General features: G+C 40.7%; 1 protein-coding gene across 8 annotated transcripts; it reads left to right on the top strand.

Annotated features, from left to right (window-relative positions):
• Positions 1-64: 64 nt before the first annotated feature.
• LOC134820510 (serine/threonine-protein phosphatase 4 regulatory subunit 1-like) lies at positions 65-22,395 on the top strand. Of its 8 annotated transcripts, none has more exons than XM_063830936.1 (22): positions 65-225; positions 359-462; positions 628-767; positions 1,233-1,293; positions 1,586-1,644; positions 2,042-2,185; positions 2,347-2,463; positions 3,015-3,223; positions 3,520-3,613; positions 4,233-4,577; positions 12,379-12,468; positions 12,680-12,795; positions 17,021-17,159; positions 17,740-17,814; positions 18,144-18,191; positions 19,067-19,267; positions 19,386-19,547; positions 20,141-20,241; positions 20,347-20,467; positions 20,623-20,738; positions 20,929-21,074; positions 21,242-22,395. In XM_063830936.1, the coding sequence occupies exons 1-22, from the start codon at positions 95-97 to the stop codon at positions 21,361-21,363; spliced, it is 2,841 nt and encodes a 946-aa protein (XP_063687006.1). In that variant the 5' UTR covers positions 65-94; the 3' UTR covers positions 21,364-22,395. The 8 variants fall into 8 exon arrangements, with proteins under 8 accessions (XP_063687006.1, XP_063687005.1, XP_063687004.1 ...); XM_063830935.1 differs by having other exon boundaries at positions 19,058-19,267; XM_063830934.1 differs by having other exon boundaries at positions 12,668-12,795.
• Positions 22,396-24,070: the final 1,675 nt, after the last annotated feature.

Raw genomic sequence — 24,070 nt, 5'->3', positions numbered from 1 at the left:
TATTAATCATGTGTTGAAACTCTACTTACTTCGTTCTTTTCAAACATACTAATCAAGTCTTCACTCAGCTGATGAACCATAATTGACAAACAAGATGATGTACATGCCAAATCGTAACCTCGAGCTATTCGGAGAGCCTCCCTCTCTAGATGAACCAAGTGATGTTGAACTTCATGTTCTGGACAGACTTGAGAAACTCTCTCAGATAGAAATCCCCAGTTACAGGTACATTACAAGATTATAAACTCTCATAATGACTTTTGGCATAGTAATGACCGAATAAATGATGTTATTACAAAATGGTTTCGAGAGTGACAGATCTCGTGACAGACTCGTTAATAGTTATATCACTACTCAGGCAGCAGGCGTGTCTTGATATAGATGAGGCGCTGAAGCACTGTGACACTAAAGAAGACTACGACAGGATAAAGCACATAGCTTCAGAACTGGCTGCTGACCAAGGTACACAACTGCTGGCACTGCTAATATGTGTTAATTTAGGTTGTCCATAACTATGGCTTTTTTGTTTGTATAAGTCATGTCATAGGTTACAATTGCGTTATTTTTGAAATACTAACATGTCAAATAATGCAGGGAGTATATTTTGACTGACTGGGTATAATTCAGATCTAAACGTACGAGTAAGTTTACTGGATCAGCTTCAGTTCATTGGGGTGAGGTGTATGACTAACGCTAACTGTAAAGAAATGTTGTTCCACTTCATAACATCCTGTCTAATACACTCTCTTAGAGATCAGAATCATCAGGTGACTGGCAATTTCCCTTTTTGAAATTATCGTATTTTTTATTCTCCAAATTATGCAGAATAAATACTGATGGCTAGCTATTTGTGCCAATTTCAACATTCCACAGCTCAATTTAAAGTTTGTAGTATTAAAACTGATGTTACATTTCAAAGGAATTTGTGCCATATTGTCAATTGACAGTAAATAATGAACCTATAATATATTTAAGACAATATTTATTAATCGAGAAAATCCTAAATATATAAATTGTGGATTATTTGAATCAGGACTAGATCTAATCCTGATTCAAATAATAATCCACACGTATCCATACACTATAGGGTATCTATACGAAAGTTTTACATGCTGAGTCTCTGCTATGGAATGAAACTTTGCAAGTTCAAAGGATGTACCCTATTTTTAATGTCTCAAGACTGGGCGTGTTCATAATTTACTACATTTAAAAATTACTGGTTAATATTTCAGGTCAGAAAATCTGCTCAGACATCACTAATTATTCTAACTAACAGAGGATTCTACATAAAACGTTTGTCTTTAACATTTTTACTAAACACAAAATATGTTTGCTATATTTTGAAAACTATGTACATACTACATTCCTGTCGGACATGTTTTCATTTTCCAGTTTTGTTTCTGGATTTTGATAACAAAGCCATTTTTATTTAAGATTATTCCTGAAATGAAAGAAGCTAATATAGTAGTCTGTACCTGTTCAAGGCTCTGGCTAAAGCATGATAGGTATGTCACATACGTCATACCGTATGTGATGGCTAGATAGATAATGCATTCTTACCAATATCTAACTCCCAACTTTTCAGGCGATTTAGAAATGCTATATGTGGATACAATTCAAGAAATGTTAATGCCAGATACAAATGTGAGCACTCCTTTCATACGACGAGTCGGTACCCTTCATCTTATTTAAATATTAGAAAAGATTCAATTAGAAGTTGGTGTGTATTTTACCTCTCCCCGGCGTCTTGCGTCAAGTCTGATCTTGTATTATTATTAAAGCTAAGTCTTAGCAATATTGTATGCAACTGCACAGTGTGATGTATGTACCTGTAGTACATTAAAACGGATACTACGGTGTATAGAAACATAACATGTGATGCTTAATTTAAAGTTTAAGTGCGAACACGCGTGCAGAGGAATCGCACGATCAGTAAATTGTTATCTTTAAATTATTATTAACTTAATTGTTCATACTTAGTTTCAACAATGTGTTTGATGGATTACTTAACTGAAATAATTAACATTAAATTACTTTACAGACGCACGAATTGAACGATTTCCCACCAGAAGCTATTACATTAATATCAGCTCTAGCTTCATTTTTGGGCGGGGAGATTATAGTTAAGAAGTTTTTAGACAGATACATTGAATTATGCAGCGATTTGTTACTTCACGTACGAAAGGTATGTATACAAGAAACTGTCTTTATTTCTAATTAGATTTTTAGAGTAATAGTACAATTGCAATGTACACACACTTAAACGGTTAAAAAATTCAGATCTTTAAAATGTTTCCAAAATCAGATATAATACAAGAATAAATGACCGGAATGACTATCCCACAGTGTTGTGCAAGTTCGTTCCCTAAGATATGTCAAGTATCTGGTAGCAAGGTGGTCGAACAGAAGCTCCTTCCTGTTTTCTCGCAACTTTGTAACGACGATATCTGGGGCGTCAGGAAGGTTAGAATGTTCAGTATTATGATTTATATAACAAATATAGATAACACCATATTATAACAAGTGGCCCGTCTTTAAATCACTTTCAGCGAGTCTGTAATTTGTTTTGTTTTAAAGAAATATCTCCCTAACACAGGAACAGTACAAGCGCGTATACACTGTCTCATAACCGTGTACATTGTACATTGTACATGTATTTCACTACCTGTATGTGTACTGATCCTTAGTGTAGGTTAAGGTGTCGAGACTCACTTACCAATTCATTTAGGAATTAGGTGTCTAAATGCTAAAATGAGAATGTTAGGCCTTGCTTTAAAACCTAACTACATACCCATAATTATATCTAAATTTAAACTTATTGTTCTGACTTAATCCCCCTTATATCTCGTGCCATATATCAACTTCACCGGATGTACACAGTAAACACTAAACACCCCTACCCTACAAACCAACATCAAACTTTAAACATCAAGTATAAAATTGGCTGTACTCCAAAATAAACCGCCCTCCACAACTCTACACCCCTGAGCTGTAACCAGTCTTGTATATTTCAGGCGTGCGCTGAAGGGTTCACCTCTATCTCAAACACTGTGGAACAGCCCGTTCGAGTACAAGTGCTGACCCCACTCTTCTTACATCTACTGAATGACACGTCACGATATGTTAAACTGGCTGCGTATCAACAGCTCGGGCCCTTCATCACTACCTTTCAGAATTGTGAGCCAGACCGAGGTGCTGGCAATAAACTCAAAGCTGGGGAGGAGTAAGTTCATTTTCATCTTTTCTATTTTATTTTTATGGAGACAATTTTAATGGCTTCTTTTGTATTAGTATGTATAGTGCGTGCAATTAAAATCGTGAGTTAAGGCTGATATTTTCAAAAATTTGATATTAAGTTGGTACAGGTGTGTTATCAAGATAATCGAGCTAAGGTATGTTGAAACTATGTGTAGCACTAATTATCCTGTAGAATAATAATACGTGTTATGTACACTGAAGTGTTATTCATGACACGTGACTATTGATGTTATTCATGACACGTGACTTTTACATTTACAGTGGACGTGAACGGTCCCCAACAAATCCTGAGTACGATAACTTCTTGTTCTGGAAATCTCCTGTTGACATGGATACTGAAGCTCTGGAGAAGGAGGTGATTATCTAATTAACTAATTATTATTATGCTATTTATAACTAATACTTAGTTATAACTGATTAACACTTTCTAATTTCCATGAAATGATTCCTCTGCCAACTAACTACCCACATATTTGGAGTGTCTCACTTGTTTGAAATGTTATGCTATTTATATAAAAAATGGTTATCTTATTCTGATCAACGAAATTTAAAGTTGAGTCTCTTTATAATAAAGTATTGTAAGGTAACGCTGCTGCAATGTTATGTGCTATAAATAGCAGCGGGAGCCCTACGTACAGTTGGTCAATGGTCACGTGACGAGTTAAATTCCTTTTTGATTTATTCCTCATTACAATATTTCACAACCTTACAGTGCAAGTGGTCGTATAAAAGCACATCAAATCAAATCATGTAGAACTACGAAACTTATTTAATTTGCAAGTGTAACGTCCCAGCGTTTCAGCTCGAAATATTTTGTTTTAAACTTTTGGCAGGCGGCGGTTTGTTTCTTATCTAGAATATTAGGAGAATGAACATACAAGTATTTTTCTGCAGGAAATTATCAGTTTTAAAGTTAAGAAAGACAGTTAAAATTGTTCCATTATACCCTTTTAATTCAAAATGTCTCATTCCAGCTGTACGGGGAACCAAAATCACCGACCTCAGAAAGTGCCTCCAGCTCTCCTCCCCCATTAGAACCAAGAACAAACAGCACTCCGACAGCCACAGAAACAGCCACACCAACAGACACACAGACAGACACACAAACAGACACACCGACAGACGCAAAAAGTGAAGAAATGGTGGTAGACACTGAAAATAAAGCACAAGCTGTAGAGGCGGTCAGCACGGAGGATGTGAAGATAACAAGTAATTTGGAGGAGCGAATGAGCGATAAGACGAATAGGGACGAGTTTAATGCAATGTTTCACGGACAGGACGATGAGGAGGAGGATGATGAAGATATGGACTCAATGCAGGTTATTATTTATCAAATATCACATTAATAACGTAAATTAAAATTTCTTTTGAATTATAATAGCCGGTTAAAGGAGTAATACCCTACATGATATATGGTGTCACAACTATTCTATTATGAGTTATTTAGAATATATATTCGCATTTTATCCACACTATATTTACATTACACGTACAACGTGATATCGTTATCAGTGCAGTGTGTACAACACCAACTACACCGATCAATTGCCAATCTGCGAAACATTTAATTATTATTATCACTTCGAGATGGCCAGGCCTACTCTCATGCTGTCTATATGTGATGATTAACTCTGAAAAACTAGGGACAACTGGGGAATGATCCCAGAACCTCGAGATTTCGCGTCTCTTGCTCTACCAATTGAGCTACTGACCCTGATTCTCAGAGCGAAATCACCACTCATATACAGCACAATTTCATGCTTTGTGTGGAATATCATTTTATCAGTTATTTAGAATATATATTCGCATTTTATCCACACTATATTTACATTACACGTACAACGTGATATCGTTATCAGTGCAGTGTGTACAACACCAACTACACCGATCAATTGCCAATCTGCGAAACATTTAATTATTATTATCACTTCGAGATGGCCAGGCCTACTCTCATGCTGTCTATATGTGATGATTAACTCTGAAAAACTAGGGACAACTGGGGAGGGGGGGGGGGGGTCCAAGGGGAACTTTGGGGAACTTTGGGAAAGTCCCCCAAGATTTCTGAAGTTCCCCAAAAAAAAGTTCCCCAAAACTCCCCAAAGTTCCCCAAAATTCCCCAAAATTATTCAAAATTTCTCTAATATACATTAATACCCATTAATGTTAACATGTATGTTATTATAAGGTATTGAATCTTAGGGAGCGGGGGGGGGGGGGGGGGGGGGGGGGGGGGGGGGGGGGGGGGGGGGGGGGGGGGGGGGGGGGGGGGGGGGGGGGGGGGGGCGGGGGATCATGTTTTTTGTCCGTTCGGTACCCTATATTTTCAAAACGGACAAAAAATAGAGCGGACAAAAACGGACAAAAAATAACAAAAATGGAAATAACATTTAGATGCTTCCTCCTCCTCTTCCTCCTCCTCCTCCTCCTCCTCCTCCTCCTCCTCCTCCTCCTCCTCCTCCTCCTCCTCCTCTTCCACCTCCTCCTCAGTCCTCCTCAGTCGATCTCCTCCTCCTCCTGAGTCCTCCTCCTGGGTCCTCCTCCTCCTGGGTCCTCCTCCTCCTCTTCGTCCTCCTCCTCTTCCTCCTCAATCATCAGTCCTCCTCCTCAGTCCTCCTCCTCCTCAGTCCTCCACAAGACCCCCTCCTCCTCAGTCCTCCCCCAGTCCCCCTCCTCCTCCTATTCAGTCCTCCTCCTCCTCCTCAGTTATCCTCAGTCCTCCTCCTTCTCAGTCCTCCTCCTGAGTCCTCCTCCTGAGTCCTCCTCCTCCTCCTGAGTCCTCCTCCTTCTCCTCCTCCTCCTCAGTCCTTCTCCTCATCCTCCTCCTCCTCCCTCTCAGTCATCCTCCTCAGTCATCCTCCTCAGCCATCCTCCTCAGCCATCCTCCTCAGTACTCCTCAGTCCTCCTCCTCAGTCCTCATCCTCCTCCTCAGTCCTCCTCCTCATCCTTCTCCTTAGTGGAATCCTCCTCTTCAGTCCTCCCCAGTCCCCTCCTCCTCCTATTCACTCCTCCTCCTCCTCCTCAGTTCTCCTGAGTCCTCCTCCTGAGTCCTCATCCTCCTCCTGAGTCCTCCTCCTGGGTCCTCCTCCTAGGTCCTCCTCCTTCTCCTCCTCAGTCCTCCTCCTCCTCCTCCCTCTCAGTCATCCTCCTCAGCCATCCTCCTCAGTCCTCCTCCTCCTCCTGGGTCCTCTTCCTCCTCTTCATCCTCCTACTCTTCCTCCTCAGTCCTCAGTCCTCCTCCTCAGTCCTCCTCTCATCCTTCTCGTCAGTCCTCCTCCTCCTCAGTCCTCCCCCAGTCCCCCTTATCCTCCTCCTATTCAGTCCTCCCCCAGTCCCCCTTATCCTCCTCCTCCTCAGTTCTCCTCAGTCCTCCTCCTTCTCAGTCTTCCTAAGTCCTCCTCCTGAGTCCTCTTTCTCCTCCTCTTCCTGGGTCCTTCTCCTCCTCTTCATCCTCCTCCTCTTCCTCCTCAGTCCTCAGTCCTCCTCATCCTTCTCGTCAGTCCTCCTCCTCCTCAGTCCTCCCCAGTCCCCCTCCTCCTCCTCCTATTCAGTCCTCCTCCTCAGTTCTCCTCAGTCCTCCTCCCTCTCAGTCATCCTCCTTAGCCATCCTCCTCAGTCCTCCTCAGTCCTCTTACTGAGTTCTCCTCCTGAGTCCGCATCTTCCTCCTCCTCCTCCTGAGTCCTCTTCCTGGGTCCTCCTCCTAGGTCCTCCTCCTTCTCCTCCTCAGTCCTTCTCCTCCTCCTCAGTCCTCTTCCTCCTCCTCCTCCTCCTCCCTCTCAGTCATCCTCCTCAGCCATCCTCCTCTTCCTCCTCAGTCCTCGTCCTCAGTCCTCGTCCTCAGTCCTCCTCATCCTTCTCGTCAGTCTTCCTCCTCCTCAGTCTTCCCCCAGTCCCCCTCCTCCTCCTCAGTTCTCCTCAGTCCTCTTCCTTTAGAGTCCTTTCAAGTCCTCCTCCTGAGTCCTCCTCCTCCTCTTCTTCCTGAATCCTCCTCCTGGGTCCTCCTCCTAGGTTCTCCTCCTTCTCCTCAGTCCTTCTCCTCCTCCTCCTCCCTCTCAGTCATCCTCCTCAGTCATCCTCCTCAGCCATTCTCTTCAGCCATCCTCCTCAGTACTCCTCAGTCCTCCTCCTCAGTCATCATCCTCCTCCTCAGTCCTCCTCCTCATCCTTCTCGTTAGTCCTCCTCCTCCTTAGTCCTCCTCAGTCCCCCTCCTCCTCCTATTCACTCCTCCTCCTCCTTCTCCTCCTCAGTCCTCCTCAGTCCTCCTTTTCAGTCTTCCAAGTCCTCCTCCTGAGTCCTCTTCCTCCTCCTCTTCCTGGGTCCTCCTCCTCCTCTTCATCCTCCTCCTCTTCCTCCTCAGTCCTCAGTCCTCCTCCTCATCCTTCTCGTCAGTCCTCCTCCTCCTCAGTCCTCCCCAGTCCCCCTCCTCCTCCTCCTATTCAGTCCTCCTCCTCAGTTCTCCTCAGTCCTCCTCCTTCTCGTTCCTCCTAAGTCCTCCTCCTGAGTCATCCTCCTCAGCCATCCTCCTCAGCCATCCTCCTCAGTACTCCTCAGTCCTCCTCCTCAGTACTCCTCAGTCTTCCTCCTCAGTCCTCATTCTCCTCCTCAGTCCTCCTCCTCATCCTTCTCCTCCTCCTCAGTTCTCCTCAGTCCTCCTCCTTCTCAGTCCTCCTCCTCAGTCATCCTCCTCAGTCCTCCTCCTCAGCCATCCTCTTCAGCCATCCTCCTCAGTACTCCTCAGTCCTCCTCCTCAGTCCTCATCCTCCTCCTCAGTCCTCCTCCTCATCCTTCTCGTTAGTCCTCCTCCTCCTCAGTCCTCCTCAGTCCCCCTCCTCCTCCTATTCACTCCTCCTCCTCAGTTCTCCTCAGTCCTCCTCCTTCTCAGTCTTCCTAAGTCCTCCTCCTGAGTCCTCTTCCTCCTCCTCTTCCTGGGTCCTCCTCCTCCTCTTCATCCTCCTCCTCTTCCTCCTCAGTCCTCCTCCTCGTCCTTCTCGTCAGTCCTCCTCCTCCTCCGTCCTCCCCAGTCCCCCTCCTCCTCCTCCTATTCAGTCCTCCTCCTCAGTTCTCCTCAGTCCTCCTCCTTCTCATTCCTCCTAAGTCCTCCTCCTGAGTCATCCTCCTCAGCCATCCTCCTCAGCCATCCTCCTCAGCCATCCTCCTCAGTACTCCTCAGTCCTCCTCCTCAGTACTCCTCAGTCCTCCTCCTCAGTACTCCTCAGTCCTCCTCCTCAGTCCTCATTCTCCTCCTCAGTCCTCCTCCTCATCCTTCTCCTCCTCCTCAGTTCTCCTCAGTCCTCCTCCTTCTCAGTCCTCCTCCTCAGTCCTCCTCCTTAGTCCTCCTCCTCCTCCTCCTCCTGGGTCCTCCTCCTGGGTCTTCCTGATCCTCCTCAGTCCTCTTCCTCCTCCCCTCCTCAGTCCTCCTCCTCCTCCTCGTCCTCAGTCCTCCCCATCAGTCCTCAACAGTCCTCCTCATCCCCAGTCTTCCTCCTCGAGGAGGAGGATCCTCCTCCTCCTGGGGCCTTTTCCTGGGTCCTCCTCCTGGGTCCTCCTTCTCCTGGGCCCTCCTCCTCCTCCTTCTCCTCCTCAGTCGTTCTCCTCCTCAGTCGTTCTCCTCTTCCTCCTCCTCCTCAGTCTTCCTCCTCCTCCTCAGTCATCCCCCCAGTCACCCTCCTTCTCATCCTCATCCTCATAGGTCCTCCTCCTCCTCTTCCTCCTGAGTCCTCTCCTCATCCTCCATCTCCTTAGTCCTCCTCATCCTCCTTATACACCTCCTTTTCCTCATCAGTCCTCCTCCTCACTCCTCAGTCCTTCTCCTCGTCCTCGTCCTCCTCCTCCTCAGTCCTCTTTATCAGTCCTCATCAGTCCTCCTCCTCCCCAGTTCTCCTCCTCCTCCTCATGGGGCCTTTTCCTGGGTCCTCCTCCTGGGTCCTCCTCTTGGGTCCTCCTCCTCTTGGGTCCTCCTCCTCATCCTTCTCCTTAGTCCTCCTCCTCCTCGGTCCTCCTCCTCTTGAGTCCTTCTTCTTCTCCTCCTCCTCCTATTCATTCCTCCTCCTCAGTTTTCCTCCTCAGTCTCACTCCTCCTCAGCCCCCCTCCTCTTCCTCCTGAGCACCCTTATCAGTCCCCCTGGCCCTCCTCAGTCCCCTTTCTCAGTCCCCCTCCTCCTCTTCCTATCTTTCATCTCTCAATAATTTGTTCAATTTATAATTATTGTTGGTGTTATTGTTTACATAATTTATTGTTATATACTAAAATGTTTTTAAACGCATTTGAGTCCTACTCAAAATGTGCTCAAGAATCTTTGTGTTTAACAAAGTTTTACTCTCCAGTAATATGGAAAAGTTGTTACATGATATTTTTCATAGATGAATTGATTTTAATCCCTTTTTATGTTATTAAAAAATGTGTAGACTATTCTTTGTGCCTAATTGAGGTTTATAAGTTTGAGAAAGGACCATGGTCATTAACCGGGCTACCCATTTCTGCAGATAGCCTGTTGCAAATTTTGGAGAAAATTTAAATCAAAAGTTACAATTTTTGTCCGTTTTTGACCGTTCGGTACCCTATTTTCTGAGAACGGACAAAAATTAACGGACAAAAACGGACAAAAAATAACATGACCCCCCCCCCCTCATCTTAACTTACTTGTTGATACTTGCAGCACTACTATATAAGTATATAACGAATAATTTGAGGGTCTCATGATGTTTACTTAACGAAGTTTACACCCCTAAAAGGTATTTGATTGCTTCTCCAACCCTCCAAAGTCAAGATTGATTGTTGTCACTTATCAGGGAAACCTGTCCGATGTGTGTAATCATAGTTTTGTAATACATGAATTATTATCAATTGGTATTTTACTCAATAGAGCTGTAAGTTATGCCTTACTATCTGATTTTTTGCATTACATTTGATTCAACTCCTGTATCATCATTTATCATTGCTCGGTGCAATTCAAATATAGTTGTGTTTACTGCTCAATTTTGTAAGAATGCTATACAGAGCACGTATAGATATGTAAATATAATATAAAATAAACGAAAAGAACAAAAAACAATACCTACAATCATTGGTAGAACCTAATATTTTTTTTGGGGAATTTTGGGGAACTTTGGGAAAGTCCCGGTAGAGCAAGAGACGCGAAATCTCGAGGTTCTGGGATCATTCCCCAGTTGTCCCTAGTTTTTCAGAGTTAATCATCACATATAGACAGCATGAGAGTAGGCCTGGCCATCTCGAAGTGATAATATTCTATTATGGTGGCAACATATGTAGCATTATTACGAATTCAATTTTATTTTGATACAGTTGACCGAGGATGGCTATTGGTCATGGTGGACTAACTACATAATTGTGAACTAGTAGCGCATATAACACTGCCGGGTGTTCTCATACTAATAGTCGCCCATGTTCCGATTATGATGAGATAATTTTTAAAATCTCTGACTTGTGATGAGATCCTTGTCGAATGTCGATTATACCTATCAGAAATGTTCTTATTTCTGGCAGAAAGTTGGGTGATTTTCCAGAACTAGCTTTTCTCATATTGACCATTTCCTACTACATAGCAAAAAGGCCGTCCTTCGGACGTTTAAAATGAGTCAATACCTCTTCCTGCCCTCTTTGCCTCTCTCTTATTCTCACTTACTCTCTTTTATCTTCTTTCTTTTTTCCAATCTCTTCTCGTTCCTTTTCCTATCTTTCAGATACATTTTTCTTTTTTTAGGGAATTATCAACCAATTGCATTGGTCTAATAGTAAATTTTCTATGGGTTTTCTATAGTTCAACACTGTTAAAAACTGCTCCTTACTCTTATGTATATAATTTATTTATCGTTTCGCTTTATATCAAGATATGAATAGACAGTGAACATCGAAGGCAATATGCCCATCAATTGAAGTAATTTATTATGAAGTAATTTTTAATTGAAGTAATTTTTAATTTATTCAGTGAAAGCAGGATTAATGAACGAATAGTGTGACATTGGGTTCTCAACCATAGAAATTTAAAAGTCTCTACATGCTGTTCTTTCTGGCTCCATGTGCTAGTTAGGGGTCTGAGGTATCCGAAAAATTATGTTTTGAGTACCCAAAGTGTTCTGGGTGCCAGGAATGAGGTTATTAAAGCGGCGAAAATGACCGGTTTTGGACTATTTATGAGCTTTTTTGCCCATTTTCATGAGATAAAGAATCAGGAAAGCTGCTCTTGATGATTGAAATGGTTGATACCAATGAGGATACACCCAACACACATAAATATACGTGATATATGTGATTTTAATGAGAAAAATATGATATTAGGGCCCATTTTATACCAAAATTTGCCAAAACCACTCGCACTTGTCAAAGCTTCCTCATTTTAGACACATTTAATGATTATTATGGTATCTAACTTATGGTGGATCTGATAGGAGTATGTCTTAGCTTCATTTTAAGCCATCAATGAGCATGCTGGTGTGTATGAAAGTAATTTAATCCTCCCGTCCATTGATCATATAGTATGGGCCATGCGCGCGCGCGCGCGCGCTTGTTACAAGCATGAATTTTCTTCCTCAGTATCTATCTAAAGCTTTTAAAGACATGATTAGAATGCTATCCTACTCAGCACATGAGTGCTACAAGATGGTGAAAGAATTTCCATGAAAAATCATTAAATGTGGAAGATATGAGGTCATATGTGTGTGCGCGCGCGCGCGCGCGCGCTTGTTACAAACTTGACATCCTCAGAACTTTCACATTTACTGAGATTTTGTTTCAAACTTAATTGACTCTGAACCGAAATTGCCAGAGGAAACAGATAGTGTAACTCAGAAAGACCACAAATGGATAGTTTGTGAGATATTGAGGTTATACTCCAAAAAATTTACAATGATGTCACACCAGAAAACCCCTATTTTTGGTATATTTAACCTCATATCTCGAACGCGCAGTACTGGATTGAGCTAAACTTGGTCAGGTTTTGTAGCCCTGACTATCCTCGATCATATGGAACAGGAATAAAACTGTTCAGATGTTATATCTTAATTATATTAGGCACTTAGTTCTGAAAAGTGAGAATGTCATTAATACTGCTTTCACTGTATTATGAATTACCTTACTAATTCTTTGATAATTAATTACCTCAGATTGAGGAACAAGGCATGCAGCTGAGGAACTATTTTCAGTCACTGTTAGAAAAAGGGCCAGATGTAGAAGAGGACAAGGAAAACGTGCAGGTTTGAAATTTGTGCACAACATAAAAACTTACTCCAAAATATATGCTAGCTCAGCAGAACGATCATTCAATTTAATAACAATTTAAAAATGAGAAGACCACGTCTAAATTCCGCCTGAATTTCCGAACAGTTGGTGACTGGAAGCTATCAAGTAATTAAAATATCAATAAAGTAATTAATTAATTATGCTATCCTCCAGGTGGAGAACCAGGTAGAACCAACAGTGGAGTCAGGAAGAGGAGCAAAGGAAGAGGAGGAAGTATTTGACAGTAACCTCTCAGTCAGTAAGAGCCCTGACTGGGGTCTTGCTACACCCGACCAGTTAAGGTGAGATATTGGGGGGGGGGGGGGGCTACACCCGACCAGTTAAGGTGAGATATTGGGGGGGGGGGGGGGGCTACACCCGATCAGTTAAGGTGAGATATTGGGGCCGGGGGGGGGGGGGGGGGCTACACCCGATCAGTTAAGGTGAGATATGTGGGGGGGGGGGCTACACCCGATCAGTTAAGGTGAGATATTGGGGAGGGGGTGGGGGCTGCAGCTCCACTGGATTATTGGCCCACTCTAGCGTAGAACTCTAAAAAATACTTTCAACAACCGAGTCATTCGCTTGGGCCTTGGCCCCTAAACGTTTTGTGATTGCTTGAGGTGGTTACACGAGACTAATGGTACCTGGATCAGATATATAAGAGGGGCGTTATTGGGCGTCAGGAAGACTGACGAGGGGAGAATCATGTCATGCTTAGTGGTCCAGAGTAGCTGGGAGTTGAGCTGTCTTAGGATACATTTGTAAGAAGTAGGGTTGGTGTTGAGTCTGTGAGTAATGTGAAAGTGGGGCCGTGATGGCCTGTTATAAGATTTTTGTTTATTAAATACTTTTCAAATTTTACAGAGTACAGCAATAGATGAATATAAAATAGAATCGTTCAAAATATCGCCCCCATCTGTAAAATATGATGGGCACCCAAACACGGTAAACACATAGTGAACTATGTCCGCAGTAACTTGGACCCATTACATCGAATTAATCTAAATCCAAAAATTTATGAAAAACTATTTAATAACAAACAAATCCATGGTGAATAACTGTGGATATATAGTCAAAATTGGTATTTCAATACGTCAAATTCCAGATACATTAGATACAGGTCTGATATGGTCATTAATGTGTGAGAAGGTGTGCGGGTGAAGTGTGATATGATGTTGAAAGTATAGGAAGGTAGATAAAAATTAATAAAACAAAAATAATAATAATATGGGGAGCAGAAGACTAGGCTAGACTGTTGTTTCACTATCCAATAAACATTTCCATAGATGCTTAGTGACCTCAGCTTTGAAAAGACTAGTAGACACAATCTGTCCATTCCACAGTATGTGGGTTCTGTAGAAAAATGATTTTGCCAGTGGGCTATTTGAGGTACATATGGTGAGTGAATTCTGACTTAACTTAGGTAAAATTGATGACACAATAGACAGACTGTCGAGGTGGCAACGTCTTAGTCGAGAAGTGCCCTGATATAAAGAGAGATAGTGAGGCAGCGATACAGGAATTAAATTGTTCAGAACTTTGTGGAAAAAAATAAGATCATTCAAGTCAAACTTTTGAGACAAAGGGAGAATGTCGACAAGCTTGCACTTTTTGACATATTGCTCAGGTGGATAACTGCGGCCCTCTTCAGACAGAATCCATTTAATAGCTCTCTTTTGGAGACTTTCTAATTTATCACTAAGTGATTTATTACAAGGGCGCCAGATTATGGAACAATTTTCGAATTGGCTACGAACTAGGGAGAGGTAAAGCGCCCGGCGACGTTTCAGATCAATGACAATATGGCCATCTCTTCTGACCATACCAAGTTGTTGGCAGGCCTTAGTATAAATTCTGTCGCACTGACTATTCCAACTTAGCTTAGGAGTAACATCGACTCCAAGATCTTTTTCTAACTCTACATACACAAGAGGAGAGCCATCAAGATTATATGCGAATGGAGGAGATAAAGATGGTTTTCCTGAAACAATAAGCACTTTACATTTTGCTGGATGGAATCGCATTTTGTTTCTAAGTGCCCAGTCAGAGAGATAGTCTATATCCATTTGTAAATTAGTATTATCAGAAGATGAATGTATTTTACGCCAGATTTTTGTATCATCGGCATACAAAACAATATCAGTATTATCCGAAAGGCCAAGAGGAATATCATTGATAAACAATACAAAAAGTAAGGGACCAAGGATAGAGCCCTGGGGGACACCAGAATTAACTGAGAGGGTAGATGACATCTCATTACCAATAACCACTCTTTGGTAACGGCCTTGAAGGTAATTGGTAAGAAATTTGAGAAGTGTACCATCAATCTTATATAAGGTCTTTAGCTTATGAAGAAGGATATCATGATTTACAGAATCAAATGCCTTAGCAAAATCAAAATACACAACATGATTAATAATGTTTTCGTTAAGAGACAATGCCAGGCTATCACAAAAGTCAACCATATTGGTTGTGCATGACTTGTGCTCTAGAAAACCATGCTGCCTGGGATCAAGAAGGGTACTTGTCAAAGAAAGCAGTTTACGTTTAACAATGCGCTCAAAAACTTTCATGACTAAACAAGTAAGGGATATTGGTCTATAGTTTTCAACCTCACTTTTCTTACCTTTCTTAAATATTGGGACAACATTTGCAAGTTTCCATTCTTGTGGAATGTAGCCGCTGTTGTAGGATCCACGAAAAATGCATGTTAGAGGGTAAGCTAAACCTACGGAACAATTTTTTAGAATTTTACCGTGTATGCCATCTGGTCCCTGGGCTTTATTTGAATTAACATTTGAAAGAAGCTTACGAACATCCCGATGATCGAAGTCAATATCAAAATCAACATCATTGACATAGGAGATGTCAGTGTCATAAAGTGAAGGATCCGAAAACTGGTTATAAAAGAAAGAATTGAAAAGTTCAGCTTGATCTTTGGGTTTGAACCGAAGCTGTCCAGAATAACTAACACAATTAGGAATACGGCAGGAGTTAGATTTATACTTAACATGTGACCAAAACTTCTTAGTTATAAGCGCTGGATCATCACTATTGAAAAGATTATCTCTTATTTTGGCTGATGAGAGCCTCTTAAAATCTTTACGGCTAGTAACAAACTTTAACTCATCAGAAATAGAACCAGAAGTTTTAAATTTAGCTCTGAGTCTATCTTTTTTACGGCATGAAGAAAAAAGTTCACTATCGAACCACGGGGGTTGGAACTCTGATTTAATAGTTACTTTAGGAATATGTATATCAACTAAATTCATAATGCAGTCTTTAACTAACTTCCAAGACGAATCAGGATCTAGGCATTCTAGGACTTGCCAATTAATCGAGCATAATTCACGATGTCCCAGTTTGCTTTCTTAAAATTATAGATTTTACGTTTAGGAGTTTTCTTACGGGAAAAGGAGCTTTTAATTTAAAAAGTGACAGGAAAATGATCAGATTTGCACACGGAATGAGGATCACAGACATTCAAGTTATCAATTGTGTTATCATAATTACTGAGAAGAATGTCTAATGTATTACCACTTTTATGGGTGGGTGATGTGATCAACTGGGAGAGAGAAAGATCACTGAAAGAATCTATGAAGGATTGCTCAATAGGTACGGTACTGGATGAAGATAGCCAGTCTGTATGGGGGAGATTAAAATCACCAATAACATAGATTTTAGGGGGATTCTTTTTGGAAACTAGCTTGCGAATATAACTAACTATGACATCATGATTAGGTAACCCAAGAGTTCCTACTCTATAACAAGTACAGATTACAATACTCTCTTTGTTAGGAAAAGCAATTTTAACGGCAAGCATTTCTGCACCTAGGCTAACTGGTAGTCGGGTTGTAGTGGCGTCGAGATCAGACCGAACAGCCAAAAGAACACCACCTCCATTTTCCCTAAACTTTTTAGGGTTATTAGGATCTTGAGGATGAGTCTTTCTTGTGCGGTCATTGCGGAAGATTTCATATTGAGATGAAGGAAAGATTTCGTTGCTAGAAATAGACTTTTTGAGCCAAGTCTCATTTAGGGCAATTATGTCAGGCTGCTCTATGTTAGCAAAGGATTGAAGTTCGGAAATCTTATTACCATCAAGAAGGGGATGGGAGGAGCTTAGGTTACTGAAAGGAATAAGACCTTGGACATTTTGGTAGAGTACAGATAGGGAGTTGGGACCTGGATTAAGCATAGAAGGATTAACAAGAGTTATCAAAAGAAAGTTAAGAGATGAACTGCTGTGGTTGGATAATGGATATATGTACTATGTTGAATTGTTTGTATAATCAGTTTCCAAATTTGTCATGTTTATCACACGGTTAAGAAGACGTAGCTTTTGGTGAATGATTGGGGGATGAGGCAGATGTGAATGAGATTTAATCACGGGATCTACTGTGGAATAGCTTTAAAAACTCCTAAAATAGTTTTTAATTAAATCCTTTTTTCATGATTAATTTGATCTAGACTTGAAACATTAAAAGAAGTAAGTAAATAACTTAAAACCTTTTCTCTTCACAGTGAGTTCCACAAAGACCCGCTAGCTCCCAAGATAATTAAATTATCTGACTGTGAGACCGGTGAGGAGGGTAAGGAGAAAGAAGGAGAGGAAGGAGGAGTCTTAGTCGGAACCATTGATATAACCAAACCTGTATTTGGGGTAAGTCACATTCTTCCATGTTTTATTATTATCCTTTTCCGATAACAGATATTAGGTATGCAAACATAATAACATATATTAGTTTTGTAACATAATAACATATATTAGGTGTGAAATGTTGCAAAATCCGACTTAACCTGGAATACAAACTTTCACAGTTCACACCAATATTGAAAACAAATGCATCCCTTGGGGCCCAGTCAGTGAGTCAGTATTACTGACCATAACATATATATAACATTGTCAGTTAACAAGATCCCACATTTTCACTTGATCACGTGACATATGAACAGTGCATGTACGTGACACAAGAACAGTTGATAATAGCCGCTCCTAGCATACTAGACGTGTTTTACTGATTATAGTAGGTGTATATCTGGATATAGAGTTGTAATATGATAGTCGTGGCAGCTGATAATAACATTCTGCAGCTTGCACAGCACTTTATTACACCACTACACTGTACACACTTACACTATTCTACATACCATACTCAATCCTGACATTCTGCACTTAACGGTATGTACGACAGTTTAATGTGTGCAATTTCTGGTGTTGTTACCAGTCTAATCCAATCTAGGTGCTGGAGAATGAAAATGAAAACGAAACAGCGTACAGCTTCTCACAAAAAGATGAGGATCTGGAGCTGGCCAGCGTAAGTACTGAGTAATGAGTATTCGAGCTGTTCATTTAAAATTAAAACATGTCCTGAAATATCATGATGTGTTATTGGACACGGCATTGCGAACAAAAATATGTATCATATTATATCCCGTTATGCATGGCACCGAATGTAACGGAACTTTCTAGAAAATATGCCTTGCTTTATGTATTTCGGGGTATTCCTACTTTCGTAAGTCGTCTCTTGATGCGGTAATTGTATTTTAAAACCTAGAGCCGTAAGTCGTAACTACACTTATATAGTAACTACTTTGGTAACTATAGTGACTACACCTTAGAGTAACTGTTGTCCACACTTTACAGGATTCATCTGACATGGATATTGAGACTTCAGATATTCCGAGTGTTTCGGTGAGTTCATGGTATTACTTAATGACCCATTCATGACGTCACCAGTTGTTTTTATGCACTCATACTCCTTCTTTTTCATTATTTTTAGTATCGTTACAAGAGTGGTGCCAACTTAAAAGAATATATGACTTGATCCTATTGATTATCTCATAGCTCTAATCAACCGGAGTATGAAATAGACTCGAAATAAATTATGATTTCGAAAATTATATGTTGATACAAAAAAGGTAATGTCCGACGACCTAGATTTGAACTGGTGACCTAATGATAACTTTGGTTAGACCGCTACAGTCCGCCGCTCTGCCAACTGAGCTACCGTCGCGTCGGGCCGACCGAAGTTTGAATCTCAAAATTTTATTTTTCGCCGAAATATATAATTGTCACCTGATGAAACGTCATGCACGGCGACCTTACTTTATATGCTTGCTTATTATCTTTATGAATAATAATTTTTGTCACTAGGAATTCTAGTACGCTGAAAATAATTGTGAGATTGTAGAATTTTCAAAATTCGATACTTGAACTTCCTCCACGATTATGCCAGATTCGAGTATGTGACTGTCGCAATAAGCGCAGAATTTTTCCTCCAAAAGTCACGACGGTGTATTCACAATATAGGTGTCAGCTGAACATGAGCGAAACCTTAGGTTTTGACGCAGTTGTACACGTCGCGCGCGGTGTAAAATCAACAAGTTTGCGTTAAAAACTCATCTTTTCAATATTTAGTTTTGCGCGCGTATTCTACGCGCGCTTCAATATTTGGTAAAATATCCCGGCAAGACGCAGAATTACCGCTCTTATCACTAAAAAATGTCCACCCGAAAGTTTATCTATAATTAGACAACCACATAAACCTTCAAACACAGTCATTTCAGTCGCCGGTTCCTGGAGCGCTAATAGACTGCTACACGAGCATGGCCAGCAACGTAGACGAAAATAACCCTCGTCAGGATGACGACATCCTCACCCATTGTGCTTACGCGTTTCCTGGTGTCGTTTACACTTTAGGAAAAGATTCTTGGAGTTTACTGAGAAATACATATCTTACTCTAGCTGAGAACTTACCGCATTCCATGGTAAGAAGTTAAAATATAAAAGAATAGCGCTGTTATAGTGTTATAAGCAAATAATATGTTCGCGTTTTACTCAAAAATACGTTATCAAGTTCTTTCCTTTTATCAAGGTCCTTTTCAGTCAAATGTACGTCAGACTCTAGCCTGTTCGCTGCACGAAATAGCACATGTGATTGGGCCCGAACAAACGGAACAAGATCTTATCCACCCCTTCAACAACTTCATATACGATATTGACTCTGTTAAGATTGGTCTACTCAAAAACTTGTCAAAGTTCTTGCAGGTAATTCTATTAATATTTCAATTCTTCGTCCAATATCACTTATACAACTTGTATTATTTATGCAGATAAGTTACAGGCGCAGATTCGTGTGTACAAAGATCAAAAAGGCCATCGTTAACGCAGCATTATTTTAAGAATCGCTTTGATAAACACCATTGCATCCTGCAAAAGGCAGCAGTTTTTGCTTGGCTTGATGTGTATATTTTAATATGTTTAGTCTTAGCATCATAAAGAACTATTAATCGAATTTGACATGCTGCCATTCAAACTTGACCACAACAGAATTCCTCAATTGAGCTAAGCTGTGTATCAAAACAGAAAGGGAAGAATACTTGTGCGATTCATTGTCATGTGGTTATCGCTTGTTAAGGTCTCGTCTTGCAGTGTGTGCAGTGTGATAACGATTTTACGCAAAATTCGGTGAAATTTCACAGTTTGATATCATATTTTAATTACGTGAACACCTGAAAAAACTTGACGTTGTGAGTTTGCTTCCAATCTAGTGCACTTAAAACGCAATTCGGGTATGTTACCAGAATGATTAATTGTTATTATTAGTGTTCTAACATTCCAATAAACTTGTTATCCAACAGAACGTGTCCCCACGCTACCGACAAGAGTTGCTCCAGCAAATGAAAGAAATTCAGAAATGTGAAGACCGCAAAAATTGGCGATATAGGCAAACTTTTGCGAGGTAAGAAAAGAATTGTATGTTTTATTTGTACCTAAACCATGTGAAATTTACCTCTGTGTTTCAACTATTGTACAGAAATTAAAAATGTATATGTCCATCCTACAGCCAGTTGCCCCACCTGAGCGAGTTGTACACGACGAAGGAGGTTTACGAACACATCCAGCCTATCGTTCTTAACCTGACCGTGGATCAGGTGTCTCAAGTGAGACAGGCTAGCTTCACCGCTGTAAGTGATAAGTCTCTGTTTCCTCTTTTATAACTAAATATCGTGCTCCATCTAAACTTTTAATTCACACTTTCTACTGGACACGCACGATGCTGAAATGTATTGAGTTGAGTAAAATTTTATGACAAAATTTCTTGATTTCATAACATTTTCAGCTATCAAAATTGATACAAAAGTTCAAGAATCAGTCGGAGACCGAGTACTATGAGACGACGTGTGAGACTATCAGGACAAAGTTTGCCAGCTCAAACAAATTCACTTACCGTCAGAGGTATGCCTGATTACTGATAATGTTCACCTTAAGAACCATTAATACATATAAAAAGAGGTTTTTGGGAAACGAAAAATGACGACAGGCGTAGACTTGCTTTATTCGTTTTAACAATTAATGGAATAATCTGGTACATTAATAGATAAACCACGCCAATGTAGCACATATTATTAACATACCGTGTTCTCAGTTACGTGTTAATCTGCCTGGAGCTGCTACAAGACGAACAGTACGATGTAATTGACACCTCCTTCGTTAACGAACTGCTGGAACTTGTAACTGATAGGACACCCAATGTTCGACTCTGGGTCGGACAGGCTTTGCTCTTACTTCAAAGTAAGTTGTTATTCAACTTTGCGGTTTAAATTTTCAAGCCAGAGTTGCATGCGGAACTTTCGAGACTAACGTTTATATTCGTCCGACTTAAATTCGTTGAACTTGACTGTTCTAAACGTAGTGAAAAGAATTTACTGTTGTGCACATTCTAAACGAATCACTCTCAGAGAATACAAAGAACGATCAAGTTGAAAAAAGTTTGTTAGAACTACAAAATGACAGCGACATTGATGTTCGACACTACTCAACTCACGTGAATTCGCCTGTCACTCCAGCTGTGGGCACGTGACGTCATTACTACGTCATCACGTGACGTCACTGCCCTATTCAGTGACGTCACTATGTAAACAAGCATCCCACGTGTTCCTCGAGCCCCTTTGTGATAGGTTGGTGTATTTTATGTGTTAGAGCATGGATTGTTAAATTTCAGATTGTAAAAATGTTTGTAATCCCTCGAAAATCGAAAACCGGTCTGGATTCAGATTTTTGCTTATATATAATGCAAATATTTTTATAACTTTCCTTTAACTGTGAAATGATAGTATTGTGTGATGACAAGCCTATATACGTCACTTCTGATAGTTCTTTTTAACTTTGGTAGCGATAGCTCTATAGGTACAGTTAAACTTTAGGCAAACTAATTTGTTAAGTTATATCCTAGTGAGGGACTTCCTTAGAACTGCTATTTTTCTGAATATGCCATGTGCCTACTTTATAATTATATGTGGTCAATTTTGTAGAGTAGATTTAGTTACCTGAACGACTTATTTCGTCCTATTGTTAATTGCTAACTTGAATTGATTGATTTGATATGTGATATGTCTTGCTTGTAAATATATTAATCGCTCTATCAGAGCTTAGAGAAAGAACAGGTCTATGGTTAAGAGTTTTTGATACGATTATATAATAAGTAATGAACGTGACGAAATTAGGTCCAAAAAGACATTTCTGTGCCCACTTTTTGGGTGTAGCTGATTTGATTTTGTAAAGGGTGGCCTGAAATTAACTATATTTCGGGATGGTTAGCGTAGATCTTTATAATATATCGTAGAGTAGATCTTGGAAGTAGATTTTTATGACCGATGGTCGGTTATACGGTTGATTTTGAGTCACCCCGGAGTTTGTGTTGGGTTTACATCCTCGTCAATCACAAAGGCGAACAATGTTTTATACAAGCTTGATTTTTGTTACTCTATGAAAGTCAATAACTATATAAGCCAAGAATTTGTAAGAATGATAAGAAACTGTTTGGAGGAAATTTACTTCTCATAATCGGGGCAAACTTGATACCAAGTGTTCTACATCTGAATAAATTATTCAATTTTTATCGTTTTATTGCTTACTTTTCGTAAAAAATCAATCATAAAATCACAAATCTACATAAAATTGTCAATCATTCAAAATAACATCTCGTATATTGCATCAGGCATCTATTAGATTCTCATAATTTCATTAAAAAGATAACGTCCATTTCATTTCTCGTCATTGTCCGGGTCTCAGACACATCAATTAGTAAGTCAGTAAGATAATCACAACTTGTAATTGTGTGCTTTTTGATGATATGTAAAATGAGGATACCCGCAATTTAAAGTCTAAAAAAGTAACATTTAAGAAACTTGCTATCATCGAAACGAAGTTCAAACATGTTTAAGTAGAATCAACTCCCTTCAAGCTGGCACACGTCTTATTTCTACCCTATCAAAATTAATATTCCTCTCATTTTGCATCACTCTCTTTGCAATCTGCTTCCTCAAACTAAACGACCAGATAAGAAGTCCCAGCGACACCATTCCAGCAATAACAAAAAACACAGATATCTGTCCAACGCCAATGATCCAGGCCACTATCGTCAGAATAGCACACATGATCATAGTCACCAGACACGATCTCATGCCAGTCTTACTGGCCAGCCATATCTCCAACTTATGACACTGACCCGTCACGATGTTAGGCTGGTGGGGTTGTTGGTGTGGTGGGACAGTACCCACCATACTTATAGTCCTCCGTCTGTCGTACTGATCAGTACGTGCCACATAGGGGGGCTGACCGGTACCAGGGTACTGGCCACCTGGAGGTGGGTACTGGCCACCTGGAGGTGGGTACTGGCCACTTGTTGCTGGGTACTGTACTGGTGCAGGGTAGCTGGGTGTTGGTACTGGTCGGGAGATCTGCTCTACTGCGCAGTAAGGAGGGGCTGGACGCTCTGGTTTTCCTGTGGTAAATATATAGCCTCAGAACTTCTTTATTACTCAATACAAGGCTATATTCACAAAGCGTGTAACAAACAAAGATCCCCAAAGATACACACGTGCTTATGACGCTGAAACCTACCTGCTGCTGAAGCTCTCCTGGGGGCTGGTTTTATTGAATCCTCGTAGGTTGGCGGATGGACTGGCCTATCATCCTCCAGGATCTCTTCACTAGTAGGCGGGTAGGACGGCATCTCAAGTTATCTCTGACATTTACTTCCTTACAAGTAGGGTTACAAGCGGTTAAATTCGGAATATTGATATTGCTTTACAGTCTGTAATTCAAGAATATCATTATTATGAATGGATCTATATTGAATAATATAGCATATTCCACACGGATTTGAGAATTTCTCCTTGTCCCTTCATGACATGCAACACAAAATTTTCCTAAAAAGCTGCAAATGATTTAAGTTAACACACAAAAAATCTGAAACCTTGTCTACTGTCTAGCAATACAACAAAACTCCGAAAGCTAAAATACAACCCAACAGGGTTACAGTGTATATCGTCCGCAAAGGTAGAGAGAGCAACAGCAAATAACAACATGTATACAAAGTGTGTACATGTCAACAGGCACTGAGTAAATACACCTTGACGTCTTCTTATCCAGTATTAAAACATGCGGGAAATGCGACATGTATATCTGTCACTGTCGTCTGTCATGTGCTTTATTAGTGTGGATACAGCCCATGTTGGACAAATGTATTGGACAAACGCCTCACGAGGTTGAACCCATCTTTAAAA

Source organism: Bolinopsis microptera, chromosome 9 (genome assembly GCF_026151205.1).
Source record: "Bolinopsis microptera isolate Bmic1 chromosome 9, MBARI_Bmic_1.0, whole genome shotgun sequence".
Taxonomy (NCBI): domain Eukaryota; kingdom Metazoa; phylum Ctenophora; class Tentaculata; order Lobata; family Bolinopsidae; genus Bolinopsis; species Bolinopsis microptera.
This window is presented reverse-complemented; position numbering and strand designations above follow the sequence as displayed.

Excerpts from the sequence above, each read along its gene's own strand:
- LOC134820510 (XM_063830929.1), top strand. The coding sequence starts at position 95 with ATGATGTACATGCCAAATCGTAACCTCGAGCTATTCGGAGAGCCTCCC. Across the intron at positions 226-358 it reads ATAGAAATCCCCAGTTACAG|GCAGCAGGCGTGTCTTGATA; the intron begins GTACATTACAAG and ends ATCACTACTCAG. Across the intron at positions 19,548-20,140 it reads ACTTGTCAAAGTTCTTGCAG|AACGTGTCCCCACGCTACCG; the intron begins GTAATTCTATTA and ends GTTATCCAACAG.